Here is a 19599-nt window from a genome sequence, read left to right as displayed (position 1 = left end):
AGAGGTGGCACTCAGAGCCCTCTCTGTGGGCACGCGTGCCATCGCCCCGGCCAGGCCCAGACCATCATTAAAGTGTTGAATTCTCTGCCAAATAATTTTAAGTAAATGAAAGCATTTGGGATTGCTTTCCTTACTTTGTTTGGATCATCTTAAGTTCATGTATGAGTTGTTTTTTCTAAAGTAAAACCTCAGAATTCAGGTTAAATTGCCGTGTTGGCACTTTGCGATAAATAAGTGGGTTTTGGGTCGCAGTTTGGGCACGTGGTCTCTAAAAGGTTCGCCATCACTGGCCTAGAGCTAGACCACAAACTAGAGGGCTGCCGGCTGTGACAGAAATGGGTCTTCACCAGCTGAGGACCCTTTTCTGTGTAAATCGATGACCTGTCAACGTTCGGCTCCACAGTTACCCACAATACTTTGCCAAGGGAAGCTGGATTTTGTATGAAGTGTGCACGTCTGACCATTTTGACATGATTTTGCCTCTTTTGCTCTGCCCGTAGTAGCCACAGGGCGGTGACGTCCTGCCGTGTCAGAAACCACCACTTTGCAAATCTCCTAATTTCACTCTTGTCTTCACTTCCTTAACAGCTGGAATCTTGCTTCTCATTTTTCAGACAATGAGAGCTCCCCCCAGGGTGGTGGATTCTGCACCCGTTACCCCTTTCTGTGCTCATACAGGGCAACGACAGAACGCATTGCAGGATTCAAGCACGTCTTGCCTCTTGGTATAATATGGCATAGACTCAGACTAACCTCTGGGAGAGGACTTGAAACGGGTGATCAGCCAACTGAAGCTGTCATTGTGACCTAAATTGTTTCCTAAACAGCCTTCAGTTGTATTCTGAGTCCTTCACACGTGGAGTTTGAGCTGTCAGACCTTCAGGGCAAGAGCTGCTAGCCTCTTGCCAACAGAGATTTTTTATTTTTAAAAAATTCAAAAACAGTCCCCAAATTTCAATGGGCCAGGCTGCAAGTTCTCCCTTCTCAAGAACATCTCGGGAAATTCTGGTCAGCTCCCCCCGTATTCAAGAAGGTACGCAAGCATGTAAAGGGACATTGCGAGCGAGGCAGATCCATGACAAAGGGCCGCTTCCTACCTTAGCAGGATGTAGATTTGGAGGAAGAGAGCAGACAGTCCAAGGATGAGGACAGCAGCCTGGCTGGGGAAAGAAAAGAAGCAATCACATGGTTGTCACTGGGGATGGGGGGGGGAGGGGGAATGTTACAACAAGCGTCATTAGACTGTGGGGTTTATTCCTAAAATTAAATCAAGGGCCTTCAAAGAGGGACGGAGGACGGAGGTCCAGAGGATGACGTGGCGGCTCCGGAGGTCGTTTTCAGCGTTCTTGGAAAGCCCTTACCTATTGGATCTTCTGTTGTAGGACCCCCGTACAACAGAAACCCCAGTGCTTTGCAAAGAATTCTGGGGCACGTTCTAGAGTTTGTACAGGAAGCTGGCTCGGTCTCTCGGTCCCCCCATTCTGCATCGGCTCCCCCAGCACGGGGGGGACGCATGCACTGGGTGATGGGAAGGACCGCCAACTTCAAGCCGACTTAGGGCAACCCGGTCGGGTTTCCAAGTCGAGAGACGAACAGAGGTGGCTTGCCGTCGCCTGCCTCTGCGTAGCGACCCCGGACTTCCTTGGCGGCCTCCCATCCGAGTACAAGCCACGACCGACCCGGCTTAGCTTCAGAGATCTGATGAAATCGGGCTAGCCTGGGCCACCCAGGTCAGGGCGTGGGCTCAGAGCCTGTGTCCGCTCAGTATCTGTGGGCAGGGGTCGTTTCGTAGAAAAAGAGCTAGGGGGACTCATTAGCATAACTCATTAGCATATACCACACCCCCTGACATCACCGGAAGTGTGTCATAAGGCCACACCCCCTGACATCACCGGAAGTGTGTCATAAGGCCACACACCCCACCCCCAATGGTCCCGGCCGCCGCTGCCGGCCTTGCAGCTCCACCATGAGGGGCCCGGCGGTGGACCTGCAAGGCCGTCGGGAGTGCAAGGAAGCCCCGCAAAGGCCCTCCCTGGCCCCAGGCAGTCAGGAGTGGGGAGAGGCAGGGAGGAATCAACTTACCCTCCCTCTTCTCCTGCCTCCTCCTGGCTGAATGAGGGCCGGAAGCAGGGGGAGGGGCTTCGTCATGTGCCCTACCTCACCCGGGGGAACGGTGATCCCCCGCAATCCCCCCCCGAAATGACCTCTACCTGTGGGAATCTGGTTTTGTGTTGCAAGATGACTCACCCCTCTGCAGAACGCCAGTGTGTTACCAAGGCTCACGGCGGACACGCACAGTCAGTTCACAAGGGAAGCCTTCGAGGTGTGTTGGGGCCTCCCTGGTTTCCTACCAGAATCCAAGAGGGTGACTTGGACCAAGCCCCCCCCCCCCCCCCCCCCCGCTGTCTTTTTTCTCTCCTGATTCCAGATTTTTCTTGTACGTTTATGCCGTGGAAGCTGAGCCGTGGTGGGCCCTGCGGTCTTTTGGAATTGCTGAGCCTCTCACGGAGGATTCCTGCTAAGTTTGCAGGAGGCCATCCTAAGAGGCATCCTGGAAATCACGGGGGGGGGGGGGGGGGGGAGAAAGCCAGAGTGTCACCTAGCCCACCCCGCAGCCTCCCCCTTGGAAGTACCACGTGCAGCACAACAAAGTTCCCTCTAAGCTGAGTCAGTGTGAGCCAGCTCACAGTTCTTTAGCCTCCAGCTCCTACACATTTCTGTCTGAGCTGGGGAAGGAGGGCTCCAGAGCAAACTAACTTATGCAGCAACCAAATTGCTCGCTCACAGCTTTAATGCCAGTAGCTCACAAAGTAGGATTTTTGCTCACAGGACTTCATTGCTTAGAGCAGCGGTTCTCAACCTTTGGGGGTCGAACGGCCCTTTCACAGGGGTCGCCTAAGACCATCGGAAAACACACATTTTCGATGGTCTTATGATAGGGCTCCCAAGTCTCGCCAAATCGCGTCTCTTTGCAGAATCCCTGCCAAATCGCATCTCTTTGCAGAATCCCTGCCGCGGGGACGGCGAGACGCATTGCACCCGCCGTCGCCAGGACATGACCCCAATTTTATGGTTGGGGGCAGGGATCTTTTTGTAGAAAAAGCCCAGCAGGAACTCATTAGCATAATAGGCCACACCCAACAGCAGGAACTCATTAGCATATTGGGCCACACCCCTGACATCGCATCTCATTAGCACATTAGGCCGCACCCCCGTGTTACCGTAAGTGTGGTTATCCAGCCACACCCACCTTTTGCTTGTTATTCTGTTTACCTTGTTTGTTGTCAAAACCCAGGGCCTTTTTTTGTAGCAGGAACTCCTTTGCATGTTAGGCCACACACCTCTAATTGTAGCCAATCCTAATGCGTTTCTGCTGTTGGGTGTGGCCTATTGTGCTAATGAGTTCCTGCTGGGTGTGGCCAACTTGGGAGCCAGCCGGAACTCCGTTCCTGTGCGTTCCTGCCCCAAAATAGCCCTGTATTAAAGGAGGAACTGTATTAAAGGGTCGCGGCATTAGGAAGGTTGAGAACCACTGGCTTAGAGGGAGCATTGGACACGAGCACAGTCCATCTGTCCCTTCTCAGCCTCATCTATTACCGCCTTGGCCATCTGCCCCCACAGAATCCAATAGCTCTGTGCCTCTGGCATAGTGGTTTGGGAGCCGGCCTCCCAGGGCACAGAGTGGCACAACCGCAGGAGAGGAATCCGCTGCTCAGGAGCGGGGGCTGGTGGTGAGGATGGGTACAGCCCGAGCGCTGGGTGCTTACAGTCGGAGTCGGTGGTGCTTGGGTAGCCATCGGCTGAAGTGATAAGCCACGTGAGCCAGGAAGAAATGGATCATGGCCGGCTACCGAGGACCTGCGAAGAAAGAGCAGAGTCTGTTTAGGGTTGGCCCCCTAATCCAAGTGGGATTGTAATAGGGTTGTTATGGGGGTGGAGCCTAGGGAGGGCGGGGCTTGGGGAGAGGATGGGCCTCAGCAGGGTGTGATGTCACAGAGCCCCCCCTCCAAAGCAGCCATTTTCTCTAGGAGATCGGATTTCTGTCACTGGGATATCCTTTGCAATTCTTGGTGATCTTCAGGCCCCAACTGGAAGTTGACAAGCCCACTCCCAGTCCTGGAAGATGAGGGGGCACACGCAGGCAATGCTCCCTCTAAGCTGTGGAGTCTTGTGAGCAAAAATTCTACTTGGCGAGCTGCTGGCATTAAAAGTTGTGAGCCAGCGATTCGGCTGCTGCATAGATCAGTTTGCTTTGGAGCCCTCCTTCCTGAGCTAGGACAAAAATCTGTGAGCTGGAGGCTAAAGAATGGTGAGCTAGCTCACACTAATTCAGCTTATAGGGAACACTGCACACAGGCCTACGCTTATTAGTTGCTAATCCCTAGCTTTGAAGAGCCCCATAATCTGATAAAGGCAAGAGTGCCCCTGAGCATGGCATAAAAGCCAGTGCAGGGAGCTGCTGCAGCAGCAGGGTAGCGAAAAGAAGGGGCAATGCTAAGGAAGATTGTGGGATCAGATCTCATCGCTGCCACAAGCTGGCTAGGAGGCCATTGTCAAGCCAGTTTGGTGTAGTGGTTAAGGGCATGGACTCTAATCTGAGAGAGCCGGGTTTGATTCCCCACTCCTCCGTGTGCAGCTGCTGGATGACCCTGGGTCATTCACAGTTCTCTCAGAGCTGTTCTCTCAAGGGCAGTTCTCGAGAGAGCTCTCTCAGCCCCACCTTCCTCACAGGGGGTGTCTGTTGTGGGGAGGGGAAAGGAGATTGTAAACCGCTCTGGGACTCTGAGTGAAGGGTGGGATATAAATCCAATCTCTTCTTCTCCCTCAGTCTTGCTTTCCCCCATGAAATACGGAGGGGGGGGGGAATGGTGCTGCCCCACTTTGCAGGGCTGCTGAACGGGTGGCAACCAGCTGCGCGTAAACACCCAAAGCGCTGTATGAATGATGACGACGCAGGGAGCGCCCCCTCAATTCAGGCTGCAGCTCACACAAATACCTGAGGGCCAGGGTTGCCAACTCCAGGTTGGGAATTTGGGGGGGGGGTGGAGACTGGGGACGGCAGGTTTTGGGTAGAGGACAGACCTCAGGGGGTACAACGCCACACAGTCCACCCTCCAAAGCAGCCACTTTCTCCAGGGGGACGGATCTCTGCCGTCTGGAGATGCGTTGTAAGGCCGGGGTGCCTCCAGGCCTCACCTGGAGCTTGGCAACCGTGCCTTAGGAAGCGTATAACCCCTTGCGGGGAGAGCGGGATAGAAATCCAATGCTAAATACATAAATGAATAAATGCAAAAGCGCGGTGACGAATAAAGGCGGCGGACCCGCCAAGCATGTGCAGAGTGCATCCCCCCCTCGCCCTACCCACGCTTCGGGCAAAGGTCAAACGTCTGTGCATCTCTGCCCTGGGCCCACGCACCCGGGAATCCAGAACAGGGGCCCCTGAGCGTGTGTAGAGTGCCACCTGTGCAAGGCCACCGAGGGACTCGTGCCCCTGCCCGGGATACTCTTTGCAAATTGCACCGGCTCGCCTCCGCAGCCTACCTGGTGCGCCGTCCCACAGTGACGGGGCTTCAGCCGGGCCGCGGCCTCCCCGGAAGCGTCTCCGGGACTGCGCCCAGCGGCCCTCGACGGCAGCCCTCCTTGAGGACTAGCGCCAATTTGCTTCGTTTCCAAAGAAGAATGATGGAACCCGGGTTCAGGCTCTGCAGAATGCCGGTCTTGCACTACTGACCACGCACTGCCCCTTCCCCGAAAACCTGCCCTCCTCACACTCCGCTCCCCAAATCTCCAGGTGCTGAGCTGGCAACCCTAGCTCACTGAGGAGAAGAAGAAGCAGGGATTGGATTTATACCCCGCCCTTCACTACCGAAAGGAGAGAGTGGCTTACAACATCCTTTCCCTCCCCCTCCCCACAACAGGCACCCTGTGAGGTAGGTGGGGCTGAGAGAGCTCTTGACAGAAACTGCTCTTTTTACAAGGACAGCTCTTATCAGAACTACGGCTTGCCCAAGGTCATCCAGCCAGGTGCAAGTGTCTCCCAGATTAGAGTCCACGCACTTCACCACTACTCCAAACTGCCCCCCTCCAAAGCAACTGTTCTGCAGATGAGTTTAATTCCAGAAGATCTCCAGGTCCCACCTGGAGGTTGGCAGCTCTACCTCGGTTTCATGAAAACACCTGGAGACTGTGGGGGGGTGGATCCGGGAGAGGGCGGGGTTTGGGGAGGGGAGGGGCCGCAGACTGGCTGGTCCAGTGCCACAGAGTCCACCTTCGAAGCAGCCGTTTTCTCCAGGGGAGCTGATCTCTGTCAGCTGGAGGTCAGCTGTAAAAGCGGGAGATCTCCAGGCCCCACCTGGAGGCTGGCAACCCTAAGGGGGGTCAAAAATAATTGGCCCTCTGATCGGCAGTTCTCAAGGAGCACCATCCCCTTCCCTGCACTTCCTCGTCCCAGCCCAGATCCCAGTCCAGATCCGGCCACATCTGGCGGAGAGTGACATCCCCCCCCCCCCCCGCATCTCCCCCAGGTTTCGCTTTCTGTCCCAGCAGAAGAGACTCCCAGATTCCGTTTCCCTCCCCTGTTCATTTTAGAGCACTTTGTGGAGGGCTGAAAATGACTTCTCTTCCGCCTTTTCCTCCCTCCCCCCCCCTCTCTTGCAGCAACACGCTGCTGTGACTCGGTTCTCCCTTTGCGCCGGTGGCTACCGAGAAGGCCGATGGAAGATCCCGACAACCGGAGCGAGGTGGTCCTTCTGGCTTGCGGCTCTTTCAACCCGATCACCAACATGCACCTCCGGCTCTTCGAACTGGGGAGGGACTGCCTGAACGACACTGGTAAATAACGGTGCCCCCCCCCACACACATGTATAAAACCCATTTGTGGTTTAGAGTCTTGCAGTCAGCAGGTCTACCCTTCCAGCCTCTGTCTGGACCCCTCTCTTTGTCCCATCCGGGCCCGGCTAGGGGCTGCCTCCCCTGTGAGCGACCCACAGACCCTCACTCCCTGACTTTAGTTATTGATTAAATGTATAGCCCTGCTTTTTCAGTCCTAGCAAGCTTCCCCGACAAGACGCCCTTACCCCGCCTTGCTAGGAGAGCACCTAAATGCAGGACCAGTCAATTAGATGGAGAACGACACACCAGAAGCAGGGCGGACGCAGTGCCGAGAGGAGGAAACCGGCTTCCGGCTCTGTTTGCTTTGGTGGCGGCAGAGAGTAGGCGCTGGGGGGGACAGGGGACGGGGTGTGTGTGCCGTGCCAGGGTCTCGTGCCAGCCTGTGTGGATTTCCAGATGCCGCTGCTGGAGTCATACCCAGTAATGGACACCGTTGCTTACATGATTTATTTATTCGAGAGATTGGTGCCTGGCGCTCTCAGCAAGACGCCCTCCAAGGCAGCCTTCAGTGTTCCACACTGAAAACAACAGCAGGGCTGTCAGTTAATAGCATTAAAAAGGCCCCCCACAAAAAAAAAAACCACTGGGCAAAAGCATTAAAATGCTGCTCCAAATCCCAGTGGACGTCTCACATAATGAGAAGAGTCCCTGCATACGGCAGTAATGCTGGGAAAAGCGGAAGGCAGCGAGGGCCGACTCAGCCAAGGAAGCTACAAAGGCCCTCGGTGTGCGAGACCTGACTGAGCACAGCTGAGCAGGAACGTTTGGGAGGCCTTTAATTTATTGGGTCACCATAAGTCAGACGTGATTTGATGGCACTTAACAGACACACGGAGCTCAAATGGTTAAGACGCTAAACCGCAGGCTGTGGAAGGTCGGTCGTTCAGCTGTCCGAGACCTGAGTGTGCCGCATGACGGAGTGAGCTCCCGTTTCTAGTTCCGGCTCCTGCCAACCTAGCAGCTCGAAAGCAAGGAATTGCAAGTAGATAAATAGGTACCACTTTGGTGGGAAGGGAACAGCGTCCTGTGCGCCTTGGTGTTTAGTCATGCCGGCCACATGACCACGGAAACGTCTTCAGACAGTGCTGGCTCTTCGGCTTTGAAACGGAGATGAGCACCGCAACCCTAGAGTCGGACTCGACTGGCTTTCGAGCAAGGGAACCTTTACCTTTACCTAACAGACGCACACACTTAGTTTTGCAAAGCAGTTTAGGAGAAACCATATTGCTTTGTTGCTTTGTGATCACGTGAAGAGTGGGAACCTCCACCGTTAATTTTGTGGCATCTTTCTTCGAAACACTGGATCGGGGCGGGGAGTGAAGATGTTATTGCCAGCTTCTAAACTCACAGGGAATTGCTTTGCTGAGATGAGGGGGGAGAGGGGCAGTGGCTGTTGTGGGGCATGCCTCACATTTCAGGGGGCAGAGCCCCGAAATGCCCCGCCGTGGCTACGGGCCTGGACACAGCGTAAGGAACTTCCCGTGTTTGGAAGCCTGGAGAATCCTTTTGGGACCCTTATGCTGGGTAACTGAGCCGAGCGAGGGATCAGACTGTCAACCTTTTCTGTTTGGTGCAGTGGTTAAGTGCGCGGACTCTGACCTGGGAAGAACCGGGTTTGATTCCCCACGCCTCCACTCGCAGCTGCTGGATGACCTTGGGCAAGCCATAGTTCTGTCGGAGCTGTTCTTGAAAAAGAGCCGTTTCTGCCAGAGCTCTCTCAGCCCGGCCTGCCTCACAGGGTGTCTGTTGTGGGGAGGGGAAGGGAAAGGAGTCTGTAAGCCGCTCTGAGACTCCTTTGGGTAGTGAAGGGTGGGGTATAAATCCAGTCTCTTCTTCTTCTTCCATGCAGGGAAATATAAAGTGGTCAAAGGGATCCTTTCGCCCGTGGGGGATGCCTATCAGAAGAAAGGCCTGATCAGTGCCAGGCACCGGGTGACCATGGCGCAGCTGGCCACGGAAAGCTCTGATTGGGTGGGAGTGGATGACTGGGAGAGCAGCCAGAATGAATGGCAGGAGACCGTCAAAGTGCTCAGGTATGATTTACGGCAGGACCGACAAACTGCATTCATCGGAGCCTGAAAGGTGAATTTGAAAATAACCGGGGAGTCCTGTAAGATTATTATAACCAATCTCTACGGTTATACATTTGAATGGTTTAATATTATATGATAACACTGTATGATAGTTTTTGTATGAAATATCAAGGGCATTATTTTATGTATGACTTCTGTTATAACAAGCTGCTGTGTTAACATCTTATAAAAATTTCTACGCGGTTATTCATGTTTTATCAAAAGATAGAGAAGATCGATGAGATAGGATAAAAATGGGATGATATTATAAGAAAATGGTAGAATATGTCGAGTAGGTCGTATATAGTGATTCTTTAAACTATCATGCGATATATATCTTTAAGCTATCACATTATGTACATTTCTTTTTTTGTAAGTTTATCAATTTTCAATTTTATAAGAAACAAAGATTAATTAACAGTATAAACTTTAACAGTAAAGGTAAAGGTTTCCCTTGCTCAAAAGCCGGTCAAATCCGACTCTAGGGTTGCAGTGCTCATCTCTGTTTCCAAGCCGAAGAGCCAGCGCTGTTCGAAGACGTTTCCGTGGTCATGTGGCCAGTATGACTACATGCCGAGGCACATGGAACACTGTTACCTTCCCACCGAAGCGGTACCTATTTATCCGGAGCAAGAGAGAATAGATCTGCTCCATCTTCTACATAACAGCCCTTCAGATACTTGACGACTGCAATCATGTCCCCTCTAAGCCTTCTCTTTCCCAGGCTAAACAGACCCAACTCTTTCAGCCTTTCCTCAAAAGACTTGGATTCCAACCCTCTCACCATCCTGGTTGCCGTCTTCTGGACATGCTCCAGCTAGAGAATGGGACACACTTTCTGCGCTCCGTACACCTTCTTGCAAAGCTGGCAGCCTAGAAAATCAGTCTGTTCAAAGCTGCTGGTCGCAGACAACTACTTCCTTTGAATCTTAGCCTTGATTTTAACATTCCTAGCCTGCACGGTTTCCAAAATATGGTCGCAAGAGTGCAGGTGTAGCCTTGTGAATCTCTCTCTCTCTCTCTCTCTCTTTTTTCTTTCTTTCACATAGCCAGAGAAATTGCCCAATATGTTTTCAGAGTGCAGGATTTCAACACCCCCTCCGCTTTCTGTAAAATCTCGATTTCTTTGGTAGGTACCATCGACAGAAGTTGAACCAGTCGTATTCCACGAACAACTTTGATGAAGTAGCTTCTTTGAGCAAGCCAGCCCGAAAGCGGAAACGGGAGGCAGGTGGCCGTCTTCCTGTCCGAAGGAATCAACCGAGTCCGGAAACTAAAGGTCAATTTTATATCCAACTCTAGGAGAAAACAGATGGGAGCGGGGTCCCCCTTGATTCCAAATGATGGAGCATTTGGGTGAAAACATACAATTTGAAATGTGTGCTAGACAGAGAGAGAAGTGACCAAACATACCTAGTGTCCTGGGAGTGCATAGATTTCCAGTGCATTGGAGGAGAAGCCAGCTTGGCAGGTGTCTATTGGCTCATGCTTGTAACCTCGTCAACCTGTCTTCAGCCACTCAGCACTCAGACCCATTTTGCAACTTTGAAATTTTAGTAATTTGGGGAGTGTTAGTAATTAACTCAGTGCTATGATGTCAAGAGGACACTCCCCCTCCTTTAACTAAAGCTTAGCATATCTCCTGATTGTGCAGTTGTGATTCTGCAGGACCGTAGTGTGGGAGAGGAATAAAATACAGAATTTGGTACAAGTTACAAAGATTCAGCTTCCTTGGAAATCTTAGATTTTCTTTTTTCTAAAAAAGTTTCTAGTTCTCGAGATATAGTTCTAGCGCTTGAAGATATGCTTGAAAGTTTAAGACAGTTTTAAACAGCGCTGTTTACGAAGCCAGAGGGGCAGCTAAGAAGAAGAAGAGATTGGATTTCTACCCCGCCCTTCATTACCCAAGGGAATCTCAGTACGGCTTACAAACTCCTTTCCCTTCCCCTTCCCACAACGGACACCCTGTGAGATAGGTGGAGCTGAGAGAGCTCTGAGAGAACTGTCCTTGTGCGAACAGCTCTGACAGAACTCTGTCTTGCCCAAGATCATCCAGCAGGTGCAAGTGGACGACTGGGGACTCAAACCCGGTTCTCCCAGATTAGAGTCCGCACACTTAACCACTACCCCAAACTTGCTCTCGATTTTTCGAGTCCACAGGCAGAAGGCCCTTGCCTTCCCACCCTTCAGTGATCAGCCAACACAAAATTAATCTTTCAAGACAGTAAAACCTGGAGAATAAAACTGTGCAGCTTACCGCAAGAGACCCTGACCTGATAGCCCAGCCTAAGCCAATCTCGTCAGATCTTGGAAGCTAAGCAGGGTCAGCCCTGGTTAGAGCTTGGATGGGAGACCACCAAGGAAGCCCAGGGTTGCTGCGCAGAGGAAGGCCATGGCAAACCACCTCTGTTCGTCTCTTGCCTTGAAAGCCCTGTTGGGGTCGCCTTACATCAGCTGTGACTTGACAGCAAGAAACTGAAAGAAAACACACAAGGCAGGATACAGAATTGCTGCCCTGACCTGTATAGTCAAGGCAAGCCCGATCTCGTCACATCTCGGAAACTAAGCGGGGTCGACTGTGGTGAGTACTTGGATGGGAGACCTCCTTGGAATGCCAGCAGTCGGGAGGCGGGGGCAGGCTTTATCCAGCCACCTCTCTGAATATCCTCCAGGCTCCCAGTAGGGGGTCAGTCGCCAGAGGTCGCCATGACTTCTGGGTGCGTACACACACACACACACACACACACACACACATTTTAAAAAATACCCCAAACATAAAGGCTGCAGAATCGCTCACTTTGCGCAACACGTGCTGATTGTAGAATCCAGCAGTTTCTGGGTACAAAACTGAGATAAACCCAGATGTGGAATTTAAATCAATATAGTACAAACGGTCCCAGTTTTAGTTTCCGACTGGGGAAAACGCAGCAACTATGCCGGGCTGTGTGTCTGATGCTTGTCTTCTTTGCGACCTCTTTCAGGCGTTCCCCAGCTGAAGCTGCTCTGCGGCACAGACATCTTGGAGTCGTTTGCAGTCCCCAACCTCTGGAAGCCGGAGGACATTTTGGAAATCCTGACCGACTACGGCATGGTGTGCATCACCCGGCCCGGGACCCAGGCCCGGAAGTTCATCTACGAATCCGACGTCCTCTGGAACCACAAGGAGAACATTCACCTGGTGGAGCAGTGGGTCGCCGACGACACCTCGGCCACCAAAATCCGGAGGGCGCTGAGGAGGCAGCAGAGCATCCGATACCTGGTGCCCGACAGCGTCCTCGCTTACATCGAGAAGCACAAATTGTACACCGCAGAGAGCGAAGACCAGAACAGCGGGGTCATCCTTGCGCCTTTGCAGCGGTACACTAAGGAAAGCAACAGACCCTGAGCCGTCCATCTTGGGTGGGCAGAAGGAACGGGCCACGCTTTGCAAGAAATGTGTGTGGTAGCAGCCTACAGCTTTGGCCCTTTCACTGTCCGCTGAATAGGATCCTTTGCTGGGATTGGGGCTTTTACGAAGTGATGCCAACTAACCAACCATGTGGCATGGCCTGCTCTTGTGCTTTTCCCAGCATCTTTCGTTTGCAGCGATCGGCAGGTAAGGCTTGCCCACGGCATAGAGGCGAGCACAACTGCGTTCCCTGGTCTAGAAACCCAGCTGCTGTTAAAGGCACAGGAGCCGTGGCCAGCAAAGGAGTTGGCAACCCCATGCTTTGCACTGCACCGTAGACGCCGCTTGCGCTTGTGAGCAGTGGGCCTGACCGTGCCCGTCAGACAATCCTCTCTTCTTGGCAGCAGCTGGGATCGGCTGCGTAGTGCTTTTTTGTGTGTGTGAAGCTGCTGTGAATCGGGACACTTGTGGTCGTGAGCCGGCCCAGGCCTAAATATAGTCCTCAAGATAAGCACGGAGGTCACGCGGTAGCTGAAATGTCCCAGTCCCGACACAGTCGTGAAGACGAAAAAGCTGGAATGACCGTAGGGCAGCCAGCAGGCTTGGTGGAAAATATTCTTCCCCTTTAACAGAGGCTGACTGCTTGGAAACTGGCTGCTGAAGCTTTTCAGGGCAAGGAGAGGTAAACAACATCCTCAGAAGCCTCTATTAAAGGGCCAGGATTTCTTTTATCTGCAGGCTGTTGGCGGCCCTAGTCTGAAGTTTGGGTGGAACTTGAAAACCATGTTTTGCTGTGATTTCCTGGGGATGTCACTCTAAGCCCCGGGGTCTCTGTGGTGAGAACTTGATTTCCTTTGTACAACCGAGTCAGGTGTAGACCTGATGTGGCAATAAGCTTGTGGCTCTAGCCTGGCCCTTAAGAATGCAGAACAGAGTTGGGAGTCCGGTGGCGCCTTTAAGACAAACGCTGTGTTATTCTGGGTATGGGCTTTCTTGCTAATGCACACGGAAGCTTCTACCCAGAATTAATCCTAAAGGTGCCCCCGCTGGACTCAAACTTTGTTCCGCTGCTTCAGACCAACATGGCTGCCGCCCTGAATCGATCTTCAGAATGCAGTTTGAGCTGCCTGCTGGAAGCCAGACTTGCCCAATTGGGCGGCAACTAGATCACAGAGCTGTGAAGCTAGAGTCTTCTTTTCTTTGCCAGGGACCTGACCCCCAAATGGCATCTTTCACGAGGAAACAGGACGCCGGGGCTGTGTGTTACCCTTCTCATTGCTCAGCGCTGTGGATACGACCCTGTTACCCTTTGGTTTGGGGTTTTGTGAAGAGATGTCTTGATGGGACGCTGAGATGGGTGGTGCTCCAAAATGGGCATGGCGAGCTGTGGAACCGGGTGGCCCTCCAAGAAAGGAGCGGCATCGGGTGCTAAGAGACGACTGTTATGCAGACAACATTTCTGGGGGGGGGACCCCGCGCAGTACTACTGAATAAATGCATCCTCCTTTTTCTAGTCCTCTTTCACACGGGAATCCGATCGTGAGAGTGTTTACCGGGAAGTAAATTCTACTCCTTTGAAAGGGTTTGTTCCTGTGCAAGAGAGCATAGGGCGGCAGCCTGAAAGCCACAGCAGATGCACTCAACTTGTGCCGAGGTTCATCCTGTGCAAGAGAGCATAGGGCGGCAGCCCGAAAGCCACAGCAGATGCATATTAGGAGATGTCATCCACTCAACTTGTGCCGAGGTACGGGTGGATCATACCTGAGCTGTGTGCATGCTGCAGGCCACGGCATCCGGGCGTGGTGACCCGTACATGCGGGCCTCCCCACCAGAGATTCTGAAATGCTGGATTTGTGATTAATGTTCTAGTTTGCACCAAGGTGCTAAAAGGTGTATCTGGGGTGTACCACTCCAGGATGTAAGCGGCAGATAATGTGACCGCCATAGTTAAAAAGGGGATAGCCCCTCTTCCTGGCCTGCTAGTTTTCTACATGCAAGGATTCTCGCCCAGGCACTGAGGGCTAGGGGCCTTGGTTTTCAGGTCGGCCTCCACAGCTTCATTTGGAAGGAAGCCCTCCAGCCCCCTGCCATGTCTTACTACATTTGCTTGTGGCGGGTGGACTGCATCCAGTTGGGTGGATGACCAGTCCTGTGGGGGCCTGATTTAAACCCCCCCCCTTTGCCATGAGCAGCTGAGAGCATGCTAGCTCCCAAAAAGTAAAGTTTTACAAAGCTAATGTGACAAAAGGAGAATGCTGCTCTGATGGAAAGCTGGCATCTTTGAGAAGGTCACAGGGTTTTGTTCCGTAGGTCAAACATGCACCGTTGACATTACATTACATTACACATTGGATTTCTATACCGCCCCTTTCCGTAGACTCGGGGTGGTTTACATAGTTTGTACAGTTTTTCTAACCTAGGGGCACATAGACAGGGGAGGTGAATTCCTTACCTAGGCACCCCCTAATTTCGGCAGGGTCTTCTTTTCTTCTTAGCTTTTTTCCACGGCGGTTCTTGCTTGGTGCTGGCGATGTTTTTACTGACGCAGGTCTTTGCTAGACGCAGGCGCAGGTCTTCCGTTCTTTTTTTCAGCAGTGACCCCTGACATGAAGTCAGAGACGGGGTTTGTTCTTGCCTGTTCATCAGGCCTCCAAGCTGTGTTCTTTCCTTGCCTATCTGAGCCTGCCCCACAGCTTTGGTGATCTTTTTGATTGTTACAGATCCAGCGTGGATGTAAACCCACCTGCTCGCCTCAGCCCAGTTAGGCGAACGAGAGCCACCACCGGCTCACGTTCTCCTTTTGCCCCTTCGCTTCTCCTCTCCTGCACGTGAGTTCCCCAGCTCACAGAGCTAACCACGGTTAGCCTTCTGTCTGTTCTGAGCTGGGGGCTAACCGTGGCTAGCTCAAACCAGAATGTGCTAACTCTGGTTGGCAGCTAGCGCTGGTCAGTGTTCAGATTACTGCGCGCACAAAGCACCTAGCCATAGTTCTGGAGAAGGGAGAGAGGGAGGATTTGTATACAACACAGGAAAGGGGGAAAGAAGAAGAGCCACCATGGTGGGGGAAATTCAGTCACCTAACCACAGCTGGAGAACAGGGGGCCTTGCTTCTGCACTGACTTCTACGGACAAATGCTGTTTGTGGGGAAACTGTGTGCTTTTCCTTCTTAGCTGTGTCGATTTAGTGCGAGGAGAAACAAGCAATAAAAATGTGGTCTGCCGATGATACCAGCCCCCCTGCCTCAGCAGGGTCCAGCTGGGAATTCCATTTTTACCCCGGCCGTCTTCCGTGTCGCAGACTTTACACATTGCTCTTCCCCCAAATCCTGCCCTGTTAAACCCTAATGCTGGAACTTTGATTTCTCCCTGCATTTAGTGCCGCTTGAGAAAGCCCGGAGATCAAGCAACACTGCGCAATGGAACAATGTGAACAAATGGTAATAAAATAAGTTCTGCGCAATCGGCTGAGTGTGTTACTTTCACGGCAGCACCCCTATCTGGGATCGTCCCAGAATGGCATCACAGCAGAAGGCGGCGAGAGAAGAAAACGTTTGGGGTTGTCAACTTCCTGGAAGAAGAATGTCCTGTCTCTTTAAGAGAGGCATGCTGGCATGTTATTGACCAGGTGACATGATTTGCCTCCCTGCCCTGAAAACCTTCAGCCGTCCCTGTCTCCACACGGGAAGCCTCTGTTAAAGGGACATTTCCCCCCTTTTAGGTTTTCCTTGCTGCCGCAATGTGCAGAACTGCGGCAATGGTCCCAATTGACTGGGGAGGGGTGTGTGATTTTTGCTTAATTATGCCTTTCCTTACACTGGAGGCTAGAGAACAGTGCCAAGAACAGGCAGCCAACTGGAGGGCTGAGTGACCCACTCCTGCATTGGTTCACACACATGTGCAAAGCTTCGGTTGGAGGAATGTGGCCAGAGTTCAAAGTCCCCAGTGGCTCAACGCATAAGGGCAGTGAACAACAGGAACTTCCTTTTACACCCACGCATTGTCAGATAGAGGTATATATAGAACTCTGGCAAAAGCAGATTTGTCGTGTAAAGTTTAGCACGTGGCCATTGCTTCATCCTATTTGTAGCCAGGGGGGGGGGGGTATATATCTCGGCTGAAGGTCACCGGGCAGAGGAGCACAGGCCACTGGGAGTTCGCAACTTTGGCCTTGCAGGAAAGACTTCATGGCAAGGGGAAGAAGTAGCTGCTCGTCAAAAAAGGAATGTCTGCAGGACACCAGTTTGCAGGGCTGGCTCGAGGTGTTTCTGCACCCTCGGCAAGGCTGCCAACCTCCCAGTGGGGCCTGAAGACCTCTGGAGCCAGCCACCCTTTTCTGCCACCGCCTCCACCCCCCCCCCCCCCCCCCCCCCACCCCCCGGCAGCTGTCGGACCCAGCAAGCACGGCCCACACATTACTGCAGATTTCTCTCGTGCTCTGCTCCTGAAGGCAGTTTGGGAGGGAGGTGGGGGGGATCCTGTCTCCAGGTGGGGGATGCTCACCGGATCCCTCTCCCCAATTAGCGAAGTGCTGACATTTGGAGAGCTGCTCACGGGCTTTTGGCGGGGGGGGGGAGGCACAGCTCAGCGCCCCATCCAGGGCCCAGCGCTCTAAGCGAATGCCTAGTTCGCCTAGTGGGTGAGCCGGCCCTGCCAGCTTGCCTCCTCACAGCTGGCGAGAATACTGTTCCAATTACCAGTTACCCTGTAAGTGCAGAGGCAAGAAGGAGGCCAGATATCGATGCATCACGACGGGTTGTCCAACTCTGGATTGGGAATTCCTGGAGATTTGGGGGGTGGAGCCTGGAGAGGGCGGGGCTTGGGAAGGAGGACTTCAGTGGGGTATAATGCCGTAGAGTCCACCTGCTAAAGCAGCCATTGTATCCCACTGAACTGATAACTGTCGCTTGGGGATCTCCAGTCATCATCAGGAGGATGGGAACCCTATCCGGCACAGAGCTGCCAAAAGGCCTGGAGGAAAATGTCCTGTCCCTTTAATAGCACCTTAAAGTGTGGCACTAAATAGACCCTTGGAGCTTTTTCATGATGAGGAGATCAGTAAAGTCACCTGGTAAATAACATCCCATAAAGCTTCTTATTAAAGAGACAGGCAATTTCTCCAGGAATGTGGCACCCCCGCCCAAGACCAAAAAGATGACATGCATTCCCCAGGATGCAGAACGCTTTCAATTGTCCTTAGGCTCTGTACAGTCCTAGGTGACCTGGTCACTGGAACCCATGAAACGATCATCATGCAGCGTGTACAGCAGTGTGTTTCCCTCACCTGTGAGCAAACCTCCCCACCCTGTCTGGTCATCTGGAGTCCAGACCTGAGGCTTTCTATACCGCAAGCTATTACCACCACCACCACCACCAATGCTCCCTCTAAGCTGGGGAGTCTTCTGAGCAAAAATTCTACTGTGAGCAAAAATTCTACTTTAAGGCAACTTGGCTACTGCCTAAATCAGTTTGCTCCGGAGCCATCCTTCCTGAGCGAAGACAAAAATCTGTGAGCTGGTGGCTAAAAAAACACTAACAGCTTAGAGGGAACATTGCCCCTCACTCCCCTCCCAAGATCTTCCCCCCACCATTATTTAAGAGAGAGGAAACAATGTCTCAGCAAGCTTTGAACTTCTGGATCTGATTGCCAAGAATCATCAGCTCAAACTGCGCGAAGTGACCAGTTTCCCACCTTTCATTGCCACGGATAGCTTTGAATGGGAATCCACATTTGACCCCCAAAAAAAGAGCCAAGAAGGGGTTAAACCGCTTTCTGTCCCTCCCTCCTCTCCTGTGACTCAGGGACCAGTCCCATTGACTCACACCAGAGATTGCAACCGGAGTGAACTTTCTCCTCCAAATTCCAGCTCCCACCCCCTGGCTAGCCAGAAACCCACGCCCACCGGGGCCAGCTGCAAGCCCTTCTCCCTTCCCCATATATAGAGGAACTGGGGAGGGCGATTTGTGTGCTCAACTGTTGGTCTTCTCCCTCCCGTGTGCTGCCTGTTTGCCATCATGCCTGTGGATTTTAGTGGCACCTGGAACTTTGTTTCTAGCGACAATTTTGAAGGCTATATGTTGGCCTTAGGTAAGATACTAGAGCTTGAGGTCCATTTCTTTCTTCTCTCATGACTTCTGTTGAAGCCCTTCCTTATCTGGGTAAACTCTTTCTCTGTTCAAAAGCAATCTCTTACAAATTCTGGACACTGTTGTACTGTGTATATAAGCTATGTTTTTGTAACGAAAACTTGCAAATTTCTACTCTTTTTTTCCGCCTTCCTGTTCTAACATGTCCTTGGCTTGGCAACATGCTGGGTTACTTGCAAGTCTGGCTGTAAAATGTGAAGATGTCCTTAGACCATACCAGGTGTTTTCTCCTCCCACATTCCGTCTAGCTCTGTGTTTGATCTGCCTGCTGGTGATTCACCAAGGTCTTGGAGAAGACAGGTTTTGTTTAATATCTGCTCACTGAAGGCAATTGGTTTAGAAGGGAGTAACTCTATTTAGGATTAGAGCAGAGTTTGAGTTCAGTGGCACCTTTAAGACCAACACATTTTTATTCAAGGTATAAGCTTTTGTATGCGTGTTCACTTCTTCAAATACAGTGAAATGGAAATTACCAGTCTATGCATATAAGTAGAGGGTGAGCAGCAAATTAGCATACAGCATAATGAAGATGTTTAACAGATTCAAGGATCAAACAGGAACAGCAAGCTTAGTTTGGGTTTAACTCTGGAGGTGGGGGAACATAGTGAAAGAAATATGTCAAATTGGAGACAACTGTCCATCAGTCTCTAAATTTGACATATTTATTTCCTTTGCTATGTTTTCCCCCACTGAGTTAAGTTTGTTATTCCTGTTTGATCCTTGTATCTGATAAAATCTTCATTATGCTGTAAGCTAATTTACTGCTCACCCTCTACCTATATGTATTGACTAGTAATTTCCATTTCATTGTATCTGAAGAAGTGTGTGTGCACACAAAAGTTTATATCCTCAATAAAACTCTGTTGGTCTTACAGGTGCCACTGGACTAAAACTTTGTTCTGCTGCTTCAGACCAACATGGCTACCCACCTGAATCCTATCTGTTTAGGACTGTACTATAAAGGTCCCTCCTAATTGCCATTTACAACTGGGGTCATACTGTTGAATAGTGACTTTCTACTAAGCCACACTATAATCCTGTATATGCTTCTACACCTGTCTAACTGGTTTTAAGTGAGGGGTACTTTAAGAAGCTAATGGCAAT

General features: G+C 51.8%; 1 protein-coding gene across 1 annotated transcript in view; it reads left to right on the top strand.

Annotated features, from left to right (window-relative positions):
• Positions 1-19599, top strand: part of NMNAT1 (nicotinamide nucleotide adenylyltransferase 1) — a 43437-nt gene that overhangs the window by 13440 nt on the left and 10398 nt on the right. The window contains exons 2-6 of the mRNA XM_015407667.1: positions 6658-6831; positions 8741-8924; positions 10097-10242; positions 11945-12342; positions 18292-18436. Of these exons, the coding sequence (XP_015263153.1) occupies positions 6714-6831; positions 8741-8924; positions 10097-10242; positions 11945-12342; positions 18292-18436 (991 nt within the window). The 5' untranslated portion in view covers positions 6658-6713. The remainder of the gene's footprint in view (positions 1-6657; positions 6832-8740; positions 8925-10096; positions 10243-11944; positions 12343-18291; positions 18437-19599) is intronic.

This window comes from Gekko japonicus, unplaced genomic scaffold (genome assembly GCF_001447785.1).
Source record: "Gekko japonicus isolate JY-2015 unplaced genomic scaffold, Gekko_japonicus_V1.1 scaffold1533, whole genome shotgun sequence".
Lineage (NCBI taxonomy): Eukaryota > Metazoa > Chordata > Lepidosauria > Squamata > Gekkonidae > Gekko > Gekko japonicus.
The sequence above is the reverse complement of the archived record's forward strand: the minus strand, read 5'-3'. Positions and strand labels throughout refer to the sequence as shown.